Source organism: Coregonus clupeaformis, chromosome 37 (assembly GCF_020615455.1).
Source record: "Coregonus clupeaformis isolate EN_2021a chromosome 37, ASM2061545v1, whole genome shotgun sequence".
Classification (NCBI taxonomy): Eukaryota; Metazoa; Chordata; class Actinopteri; order Salmoniformes; family Salmonidae; genus Coregonus; species Coregonus clupeaformis.
In genome coordinates, this window is record NC_059228.1 from 1,672,755 (window position 1) to 1,685,108 (window position 12,354).

Consider the following 12,354-nt stretch of genomic DNA (forward strand, 5'->3'; position numbering starts at 1 on the left):
ATAAATATTTTCTTAACTATATTTCTTGAACTGCATTGTTCGTTAAGGGCTTGTAAGTAAGCATTGGGAGCGTCGCTGCACAGCTATTTTCAGGTCTCTCCTGAGATGTTCGATCGGGTTCAAGTCCGGGCTCTGGCTTGGCCACTCAAGGACATTCAGAGACTTGTCGCAAAGCCACTCCTGCTTTGTCTTGGCTGTGTGCTTAGGGACATTGTACTGTTGGAAGGTGACCCTTCGCCCCATTCTGAGTTCCTGAGCGCTCTGGAGCAGGTTTTCATCAAGTACTTTGCTCTGTTCATCTTTCCCTCTGTTCATCTTTCCCTATGTTCATCTTTCCCAGTCCCTGCCTCTGATAAACATCCCCACAGCATGATGCTGCCACCACCATGCTTCACCGTAGGGATGGTGCCAGGTTTCCTCCAGATGTGACGCTTGGCATTCCGTCCATGGAGTTCAGTCTTGGTTTCATCAGACCAGAGAATCTTTTTTCTTATGGTCTGAGTCCTTCAGGTGCCTTTTGTCAAACTCCAAGCGGGCTGTCATATGCCTTTTACTGACGAGTGGCTTCCGTCTGGCCACTGTACCATAAAGGCCTGATTGGTGGAGTGATGCAGAGATGGTTGTCCTTCTGGAATGTTCTCCCATCTCCACAGAGGAACTCTGGAGCTCTGTCAGAGTGATCATTGGGTTCTTGGTCACCTCCCTGACCAAGGCCCTTCTCCCCCCGATTGCAGCCAATGTGTTCTTGGGGACCTTCAATGCTGCAGAAATTTTTTGGTACCCTTCTCCAGATCTGTGCCTCGACACAATCCTGTCTCGGAGCTCTTTGGACAATTCCTTCCACCTCATGGCTTGGTTTTTGCTCTGACATGCACTGTCAACTGTGGGACCTTATATAGACAGGTGTGTGCCTTTCCAAATCATGTCATATGAATTGAATTTACCACAGGTGGACTCCAATCAAGTTGTAGAAACATCTCAAGGATGATCAATGGCTCAGGATGCACCTGAGCTCAATTTTGAGTCTCATAGCAAGGTGCCTGAATACTTATGTAAATAAGGTATTTTTTTATTTATTTTTTATACATTTTCAAAAATGTATAAAAACCTATTTTTGCTTTATCATTATGGGGTATTGTGTGTAGATTGATGAGGAAAAAAATATTATTTAATACATTTTAGAATAAGGCTGTAACGTAACAAAATGTGGAATAATCAAAAGGGTCTGAATACTTTCCGAATGCACTGTACGTACTCACTAATGTAAGTCACTTTGGATAAAATATATTCTAAAGGCAAACACCCTATGCATCACACAAATAGGGTTAACCCACTTGGTGGGAATTGTAACATGGGTCATACAGAGAGGGTCACCATAATACTTAACTATTGATTCTTGAATAATATAATTTATAAATGCCTCATGAGCTAAATTCAACTGTCATACCCCATCAGAACCCAAAATATAAACTTGTTTTACTCCACTATTTGAAAAGAAAGGAAATGTAAACAAATGCTATATAGCCTCAAAACATGGTTAAAACTATCATTTTGATATCATAGGTGGTCAGCCCTTGCATCTATTGCTCTGTCTATGAATTTGAAAGTGATAACATTTCTCCAGCCCCATCCCTCAGCTTTTTACCGAAACCGAGGTGGTGAAACACTTTGTTATTGTTTCAACTGCTGATTGCAGCTTTAAAGCCCACTACTGTTTGACATCTACCGATGCTGTTGAATCGCTACCACATACATGTGAACTCTCCTTGCCTAAGGTATTTAGGAAAGGAAGCTAGAAAAGGAGGATAGGAAGCTAGGAAAGGAGGATAGGAAGCTAGGAAAGGAGGAAAGGGAACTAGGAAATGAATAATTAAAGGAAGCTTAGAAAGGTTAAGAGGAAAAGAGCTTGGAAAGGAAATTAGGAAAGGAAAAGCTAGAAAACGAAAGGAGATAAGGAAAGGGATTTAGGTTAAGGATGCCAGGAAAGGGGAAATGATAGGAAGAAAGTCAGCTAGGGAAGCAAAAGAGGGGAGGGAAGAGAAGGAGGGAAGGAAATAGTTAGTATAGGAGGAAAGGGATGTAGGAAAGCATGAAAGGAAGCAAGAAAATGATGAATTAAAGGATCTAGAATAGGAGGAAAGAATGAAAGGGATCTAGGAGAGTCTTTGTGGAAATTCCTACTGAGGCTGATGCAACACATACTGAGGCTGACTCAACTCCTACTGAGAATGACTCAACTCTTACTGAGATCGACTCAACTCCTACTGACAATGACTCAACTCTTACTGAGATCTACTCAACTTCTACTGACACTGACTTAACTCCTACTGACAATGATTCATCTCTTTCTGAGATCTACCCTACTGGTAACACGTTACAGTAAGGTTCCATTTGTAAAGGGTTTATAAAGGGTTTGTAATTGCGTTATTAACAGTAATTTAATCATTTGTAAATGTATTATAAACCATTAACAAATTGGTCAAATTAGTCAGTGCTTGCCAAATAGTGAGCCACTATTTACCTCCAGCTATTAACCATTTGTAAATGCACTTACTAATACATTTAATATTGAACTGTTATGTATCATCATGCAACCTTATTTTCAATGGTAGCACAGTTAAACAATAAGTTATTTTCTCTCTTTTGGGTGTGATGCATTGTTGCTCTGTCCCAGGAACAGAAATGGTTGGTTTTCAGACCAATGGTCAACTCCCATGATGTGTCTTGCCCCATGTTTGAAACCCTGATGATGCATTGGTACATTTATTTATTCCAGGAATGAAGGCTTCATCTCAAGATCTCAAGCCATATTATTGGTGTGGTTCGCTGGCTTCTGAAATATTGTGAGATCTGCCCATCTGTGAAACACTATTGAAATAAAGATGACCTGGGACGTCCCCAGAATGTTGTGTTGACACTGACATCATGTGACAGTGTGTCGTGAAGAATCATGATGGACGTGGCTATGAGAAAAGTGCAAAGGCCAGACAGAAGAGATTGCGCAAAAATAAACGTTGTTCACAAGATACAAATGTTGACAGAGGAGAGAGGGTAAATTCTCTATGCAATTTGTTTCACTTTTGAATGCAGAAGTTATGCTGGATGATTTAGCACGCTGCTCAGGTAGCTAAGTAGCTAGCTAGCTAATGTTTGCTAGCACCTCTGTCTATTTATTTTTATAATACTTTTTTGAACAAGCATTTCATGGTAGACTTCATGGCTGTCTACATCCCTCCACACGTCTATACCCGTTGTAGTTGTATTCAGCGCATGTGACAAATAAAATCTGATTTGATTTTGACTTAACTCCTTCTGACAATGATTTAACTCTTACTGAGATCGACTTAAATCCTACTGACACTGACTCAACTCCTACTGCGACTTGACTAAACTATTACTGAGATTGACTCAACTCCTACTGACAACGACTCAACTCTTACTGAGAATGACTTAAGTCCTACTGACAATGATGCAATTATTGCTGAGACTGAGAGCGTCCTAATATGGATATCATACACAAGGTCAGATTTTGGTTTGAGTTATTAACATGGTAATTCAAAGGTGACTTTCAAACGTGTAATTACAAAACATTACTTACATAGTGGAACAAGAAAATGTGTAATAACATCAGTAATTACACATGTGAAATAGCGTTCAACAAGTGGATGTGTAATTACACATTCCTTGTTCCAACTGTGTAATAACTGATAGCGCTACAACCTTATTACCATGTAATTACATAGTAACACCCATGTAACTACTATGTTGTTACTGCAGAGGACGTCATCTGGAGACAGCACACAGATAAGTTACTGTTGAGTAAACCAACACTGACAGAATCAACAGTTGTGACTTTTATTTTATTTTATTTGAGTGGTCCGAAACTGTTACTGGGTGACACCCTGACCCAGCAGTCATCACCTAGGGGCTCATGGTCACCTTCTCAGGACTGTTGTTCATAATGGGGCTAAATAAAGTAGGAAGTGAGGAGATGTGATGTACTCGGGTTGTGCCACAGAGCATCATGGGGGTTCTATGTGTTGAGATGAGCACGTTCTAGATAATTTGTTGAACTGATTCCTGTCACCCGTCTCATCATTATTGAATTGTTAAAAAGACAGCGTTATGAAACCCACCAGAAATAACAACTAGCAAACTGAAAATGACAGATACCAGTTAGAATATGATGTTAGTGCAGGACTGTGTGTAAGAATAGTGTGTGTACAGCATAGTGGATGTCTGTCTGTATTTCAGCAGCACTGTAGCTAAGTGCTTTTGTTATCCAGTTCATCACATCACTATCAGGCCACAGAGGGGCAAGTGTGGGTGGGTGGATGGTTGTGTGTGTGTGTGTGTGTGTGTGTGTGTGTGTGTGTGTGTGTGTGTGTGTGTGTGTGTGTGTGTGTGTGTGTGTGTGTGTGTGTGTGTGTGTGTGTGTGTGTGTGTGTGTGTGTGTGTGTGTGTGTGTGTGTGTGTGTGTGTGTGTGTGTGTGTGTGAGAGAGAGCTACTGGGTGTGCAGGATTTTGTTCCAACTCTATTCTAACATGCCTGATTCTACTAATCAGCTACTAATCAGCTACTCAGGACCTAAATTAGCTGAATCAGGTGTGTTAGTGTAGGGCTTGAGCAAAAGCCAAACCCATCCAGTAGCTCTCCATGAAGACAAGAAACTCTGTGAGCCCCACTTTCCCTCTGCCCCCCCTTCTCCCTTCCCTTCTCTCTCTCCCACTCTCTCTTCCTTTCTCTCCCTCCCCCTCTTTCTCCCTTTCTCCCCCTCCCTCTCTTCTTCCCTTCTCCCTCTCTCCTCTTTCCCCCACCTTCTTTCTCCCTTTCTCCCTCCTCTCTCTCTCCCTCGTCTCTTCCCTCTACCTCTTCCTCCCACTCTCTTTCTCTCCCCCTGACCTTCGCTGTGACAGCTGATGAATCGGTGAGTCTGGGAGACACCAGGCGTCGCCACTGTCACACCCCGTTGATATGCATGCAAATGTAGCACTTGACATTTCACTACCGCACCGCATAGAGGGTACTAGGAGAGGGATGTAGTCGTGTGGTGTGGGGAGGGGACAAAGAGAGGGACAGAGATCGTACAGAGCGAGGGAGTAGGAGAGGGGGATAGAGCAAGAGGGAGTGAATGGGCAGAGAGAGGGAGAGAGGGGGGAGAGGGGGATAGTGAGAGGGATGGGGTAGGGCAGTTGGAAAGGGGACAGAGAGAGGGAGTGAGGGAGATGGGAAGAAGGGCAAGTGAGGGAGGGAGTAAAATATAAGGAGTGAGGGAAGGGGACAGAGAGTGGTGGCGTAAGAGAGGGTAAGAGAGAGGGACAGGATAGTTCAGTTAGCGGGGGGACAGAGAGAGAGAGGGAGGGAGAGAGTAAGGGAGGAGAGGGAGTGAGGGAGGGAATGAGAGAGGGAGTGAGAGACGGGACGGAGAGCAGAAGCGGGGGACAGAGAGAGGAGGTGAGGGAACGTAGGAGGAGAAGGACAGAGAGAGAGGACAGAGAGGGAGATGGAGAAGAGAGAGGAACAGGGGAGAGCAGATAGAAAGGGGACAGAGGGAGGAATGGAGTGAAGGAGGGGACAGAGAGAGAGGGTGATGGTTCGAGTAAGAGGGTAAGAGAGAGGGACTGGGTAGTGCAATTAGAAAGGGGACAGAGGGAGGGAGTAAGAGAGGGTGTGATAGAGGGGACAGCGAGAGGGAGTGAGAAACGTCATGTATTAGTGAACAACCATTAACATGAGCTAGAACACAGACCCCATTTAGTAAAACTCTAAGCAGCATGAGCACAGTCAATATGGATACACACAGACACAGACAGACACACACACACACACACACACACACACAGGGGAAGGGAGTGAGAGGGGGTACTGTAAGAGAGGGGACAGAGATAGGAATGAGAGAGGGGACACACACACTGCCCCTCCCTTTCTAGCCCAGCAGTCTGGGCAGATGGGGTGGTGACACGGTGAGTAAATTTGTGTCTCGGATCTCCTGTGGGTCTCAGAGATAAATCCTGGCCTGGATGACCTTTGATAGAGGCCTCACAATGGAGGAAGCACAATGTAAATCTAATGCTGTAATTGTGTTCGCCCCTTAACAAATGCATCTGTGGGGACCTGGGAGGGGGAGGGGGAGAGAGAGAGAGAGAGAGAGAGAGAGAGAGAGAGAGATTTCCCAAATTGACTGAGTTTAGCCAGTCTGGCCAGGAGAGAGGGAAAGGAGAGGCGGTAAAGTAAAGGGGACACTTTTAAATGTGCCTTTAGAGGCCATGCAATTCAAAAATCATCTTTAAAACAAAAGCAATTTAGGTCAAAAGAGTTAATAATATTATTAACAAAGGAAATAGAGGGACTAACAGATCGGTAGCAATAAAAACTGTACCATAGAGGCACAGAAAAACAAAATAAACTGGAGGAACGTATTCAAGAAAGATCAAGTGTAATATATTATAAGAAATTAAGCGAAATGGATGGAATATGGGGGAAACCATACATACATACCATGATTCACCAAACACTATTTGAAAGAGGAAGCAAAGTACTTTAAGCATGTGTTTTTGTTTCAGTTTCCTCCATCTCCAGAAACACAGAGAGACATATACACACACACACCATTTTTTTTCTTCTATTAATAATGTAAAATTAGCCTCCCGAGTGGCACAGCCGTCTAAGGCACTGCATCACAGTGTTGCGGCGTCACTACAGTCTGGGGTTCGATCCCAGGCTGTGTCATTACCGGCCGTGACCGGGATTCCCATTGGGCGGCGCACAATTGGCTCGGCGTCGTCCAGGATAGGAGAGGGTTTGTCTTTACTTGGCTCATCGCACTCTAGCGACTCCTTGTGGCGAGCGCCTGCAGGCTGTCGTCAGTTGAACGGTGTTTCCTCCGACACATTGGTGCAGCTGGCTTCTGGGTTAACCAAACGGGTGTTAAGAAGCGCGTTTTGGTGGGTCATGTTTCGGAGGACGGAAGACTCGACCTTTGCCTCTCCCGAGCCAGTTGGGGCGTTGCAGCGATGAGACAAGATCGTAATCACGAAAAAGGGGGTAAAAATTACACAAAATAACATAAATAAATTATAATAATGTAAAATAATCAGCTGTACAGAAAGACTCATGTGAAGGCCAAATTACAGAGGAGGAACTTCTTGATGCAATTAAAGCCTTTACGTCTGGGAAAACTCCAGGGCTGGATGGCATACCAGTTGAGGTATATCAAACCTTTTTTGATGTACTCAGAAGACCATTATTAGCATGTTTTACCCACTCCTATAAAAATGGTAGATTATCATATACTCTACAAGAAGGTTTGATTTCACTATTACTGAAACAGGACCCAGGTGGTAAATATAAAGATACAGTCCATGAAAAAAATTTGAGGCCCCTTACACTTCAGTGTTGTGATGCAACAATTCTAGCAAAATGCATAGCGCAAAGAATTAAAATGGTTTTGTAGGATATTATACATCCTTATCAGACAGGTTTTTTACATGGACGATACATTGGAGTTCATTTTAGACAAGTACTGGAAACAATCGAACATTATGAAATTTATAGCTGACTTTGAAAAGGCTTTTGATAAGGTACAACTGGAATTTACAGTGCATTCGGAAAGTATACAGACCCCTTTACTTTTTCCACATTTTGTTACGTTACAGCCTTATTCTAAAATGGATTACATAGTTTTTTCCCCTCATCAATCTACACAAAATACCCCATAATGACATAAAAAAATATATATAAAAAATTTCACATTTACATAAGTATTCAGACCCTTTACTCAGTACTTTGTTGAAGCACCATTGGCAGCGATTACAGCCTCAAGTTTTCTTGGGTATGACACTACAAGCTTGGCACACCTGTATTTGGGAAGTTTCTCCCATTCTTCTCTGAAGATCATCTCAAGCTCTGTCAAGTTGGATTGGGAGTGTTGCTGCACAGATATTTTCAGGTCTCTCCAGAGATGTTCAATCGGGTTCAAGTTAGGGTTTGGCTGGTCCATTCAAGGACATTCAGAGACTTGTCCTGAAGCCACTCCTGCGTTGTCTTGGCTGTGTGCTTAGGGTCGTTGTCCTGTTGGAAGGTGAACCTTCACCCCAGTCGGAGGTCCTGAGCGCTCTGGAGTAGGTTTCATCAAGATTCTCTCTGTACTTTGCTCCGTTCATCTTTCCCTCGATCCTGACTAATCTTCCAGTCCCTGCTGCTGAAAAACATCACCACAGCATGATGCTGCCAGCACCATGCTTCACGTTAGGGATGGTGCCGGGGTTCCTCCAGACCTGAAGCTTGGCATTCAGGTCAAAAAGTTCAATCTTGGTTTCATCAGACCAGAGAATCTTGTTTATCATTGTCTGGGAGTCTTAAGGTGCCTTTTGGCAAACTCCAAGTGGGCTGTCATGTGCCTTTTACAGAGGAGTGGCTTTGGTCTGGTCACTCTACCATAAAGGCCTGATTGGTGGAGTGCTGCAGAGATAGTTGTCCTTCTGGAAGGTTCTTCCATCTCCACAGAGGAACTCTGAGCTCTGTCAGAGTGACCATCGGCTTCTTGGTCACCTCCCTGACCAAGCCACTTCTCCCCCAATTGCTCAGTTTGGCCGGGCAGCCAGCTCTAGGAAGCGTCTTGGGTTCCAGACTTCTTCCATTTAAGAATGATGGAGGCCACTGTGTTCTTGGGGACCTTCAATGCTGCAGACATTTTTTGGTACCCTTCCCCAGATCTGTCCCTCAACACAGTCCTGTCTCGGAGCTCTACAGACAATTCCTTCGACCTCATGGCTTGGTTGTTGCTCTGATATGCACTGTCAACTGTGGGACCTTATATAGACTGTGTGCCTTTCCAAATCATGTCAAATCATTTGAATTTACCACAGGTGGACACCAATCAAGTTGTAGAAACATCTCAAGGATGATCAATTGAATCAGGATGCACCTGAGCTCAATTTTGAGTCTCATAGCAAAGGGTCTGAATACTTATGTAAATAATGATTACAACCAAATTATGATAAGTGTACTATATTACGTATTGGATCACTAAAAAATATAACTTTTACATTACCGTGTAGTTTACCAATAAAATGGTGTGACGGTAAAGTGGACATACTCTGTATTCATATCATGAAAGAAAGAAATGTTGTCACTACAATACATTTTAATAAAAAGTTAGCAAAAATAGATAAGATCTTGCTACAGTGGAAAGGAAAATACCTGTATATTTGTGGAAAAATCACCCTGATTAACTCTTTAGTCATATCCCAGTTTACTTAATTGCTTATGGCCCTGCCTACACCTAACAACTTGTTTTTTAAAATATATGAGCAGAAAATATTCCATTTTATTTGGAATGGCAAGCCAGGCAAAATTAAACGGGCCTATTTATAAAATGAATATGAATTTGGAGGGCAGAAATGATTACAAATTAAAGGATTAGACCTCTCACTAAAGGCTTCAGTCATACAAAAGCTATACTTAAATCCGAACTGGTTCTCTAGCAGATTAACAAGAATGGCTCACCCCGTGTTCAAGAATGGCCTTTTTCCCTTTATTCAGATTACAACCTCTCACTTTCGGTTATTTGAAAGTGAAATAATCTCCAAAATATTGCTATTTTTAAAACAAGCAATAGAAAGTTGGTTGTAATTTCAGTTTAATCCACCGGAAAAGACAGAACAAATATTACAACAAATATTATGGTTAAACTCAAATATATTTATTTATATATACTAATTATACTAATTATTTATACTAATTATTATAAAATATACTCATTATTTTGGGATAAAACATTTTTAAAACAGTATAATCTTTGTAAATTATATCATAAATAGGACTGGTTGAGTTATGTCACACATGCAGCTAACAAAAATAAATGGAAATGTCTGCTATATCCAAAATTACAACCAACTAATTGCAGCATTACCGCAAAAAAATGGAAGAGGCAAGTGGAAGGGGGAGAAAGTAAGGAACTTGTCTGTCGGCCCTGCATTAAAGACCAACATTGGTTAAAGAAAATTGTGATAAATAAAAAAGTATACCAGTTTCATTTAAGGACCAAAATATGTACAGCTGTGCCATACAGATTGCAAAATATTTGGGAAGAGATTTTCAATGTACTTATTTCATGGCACATGGTTTATGAACTGATACACAAGACAACGCCGGATTCAACACTCAGAGACAATCGTTAGATCATTTGTTTTGATACTGTCCATATGTAGCTTGTTTTTAGTCCCAGGTTAAGGAATGGCTGAAGAATTGCAACATTTACCTGGAGCTAACTGCTGGGTGATCTGAAAACTCATAGTCAATCGATCAATAATATAATAATACTCTTAGCAAAAAAAATTATCTTTAATTTACAATCTGTAGAAACTATGAGAATAGAACGTTTCTGAGCTTTTGTGAAACATCACATCCCAGCTGAAAAATATATAGAAAATAGAAATCAAAACTGGATGGTGTTCAGAGATAGATGGGAGGGGTTGAGGGTAGCTGAAGGATGGGATTAAAACAAACAAAAGATAAGTAATGTAGAATATACTGTGTCTGTAAAATGTATATAGTATGTATAAACTGATGAGACAGCGTGTTACTGACCGGCAAGTAGGAGTCCTCTGTGTTGGTGCAGTAGGGCATGTAAGGGGAGAAGAAAATGTGGGGGAGGAGATGAAGAAGTAGAGAAAGGAAGGATAAGAGGAGGAAGATTACTGACCGGTGGGGCGTCCTCCTCTATGTTGGTGCTGTAGGGCAGGTTGGTGAAGATGGGGTCCATGTCCTGGACATCAGTGATGGTGATGGCCAAGTTAGACAGACTGGATAGAGGCCGCTTCTTATCCTGGTCCTGATGGAGATAACAGACACACACAAGCATGGTCACACCACGGTCATGTACATTAGGAAGAAAACAGACTGAAACAGGGAGGGATTACCTGGACTTGCTCCTTTTCATAAAAAAAAAAAAAATATGCTACTGCCCTACTGAACACAATCCTGCCTTGTTACTTTATAAAATAATGCTTGTTACTTTATAAAAACTGTTTGTGTAAGTTTATGTGTATTTTGTGTGTCCCCTCACCGTGGCATTGACAGTGAGCTGGTAGGCTGAGGTGGTCTCGTAGTCCAGAGCCCTGGTGACAGTGACCGTACCACGGGCTCCATCGATGGAGAAAAAGGGAGAGGGGGGCTGGAAGGAGAAGAGCACACTTCCCCCTGTGCCTTGGTCTGGGTCTGTGGCATTCACCTGGTACACTGAGGTGCCCACTGGAGTGTTCTGGAACACAGGGAGAGACAGGCACAGAGACTGGCATAAAGTCATAGCTCTGTAGTTTGAGGGGTTCTTCAAAAGATGGATGGATGACTCTATGTAGAAACACTAGACGGAGACAGATTACTGTTCTGCAGATTTAATGATGAACTGGCCACATTTGCAGCCAAGCACCAACTCAACTATGTCCTTTCGCAACTCAACTAATTAACAAGATCTGACCAATGAGAATTAAGCAAAGTAGTAACCGGGTAAATAATGAAAAACCATTACGATTCACAACAACTGATTCCTCACATTTTAGAACAACAAAGAAGTGTCTTAGAAAATAACAGAGCCCAGTATCATAAATAATTTTTTTAAACCTCAACAGTGATCTAATGTCAAAATGAGTCCATGTCTCACACAATTCGGTGTGTAGACCCAAGACTCAGTTCCTCAATTCCAAATGATGGGACAGATCAGCACCATTAGTTAGATGTTGCCAATTTTTCACATTCATTAGGGGTTGAGAAGGGGGGGGTATCTTACAAAAACATGCATACACTAAAATAAAATAAAATAGTATTCCAAATCAAATATAATCTTATTTGTCACATGCATTATAAACAACAGGTGTAGACTAACAGTGAAATGCTTACTTACGGGCCCTTCCCAACAATGCAGTGAGAAAAAATTTAAATAATAGAAACGAGGAATAAATACACAATAAGTAATGGTAACTTGGCTTTTTACACGGGATACCAGTACCGAGTTGATGTGCAGGGGTACGAGGTAATTGGTCAGGAGCCCATAAAACGGCCGCTATTCCCTCGAGAGACCTTTTTTCAAAATATATCCAAACTCCCAAACACAATAGAAACAAAGAAAGCCACATACAGTGCCTTCGGAAAGTATTCAGACCCCTTGACTTTTCCCACATTTTGTTACGTTACAGCCTTATTCTAAAATGGATTAAATAAAAAATCCTCAGCAATCTACACACAATACCCCATAATTACAAAGCAAAAACTGTTATTATTATTTTTTTGCACATTTATTTTAAATAAAAATCAGAAATACCTTATTTACGTAAGTATTCAGACATTTTGCTATG

The 12,354-nt window shown here is 41.8% G+C and overlaps 1 protein-coding gene across 1 annotated transcript in view; it reads right to left on the reverse strand.

Moving 5' to 3' along the window:
* Positions 1–12,354, reverse strand: part of LOC121553231 (cadherin-23-like) — a 511,998-nt gene that overhangs the window by 180,451 nt on the left and 319,193 nt on the right. Inside the window, exons 7-8 of the mRNA XM_045211458.1 lie at positions 11,070–11,264; positions 10,707–10,835 (exon numbers count right to left, since the gene is read on the reverse strand). Of these exons, the coding sequence (XP_045067393.1) occupies positions 10,707–10,835; positions 11,070–11,264 (324 nt within the window). The remainder of the gene's footprint in view (positions 1–10,706; positions 10,836–11,069; positions 11,265–12,354) is intronic.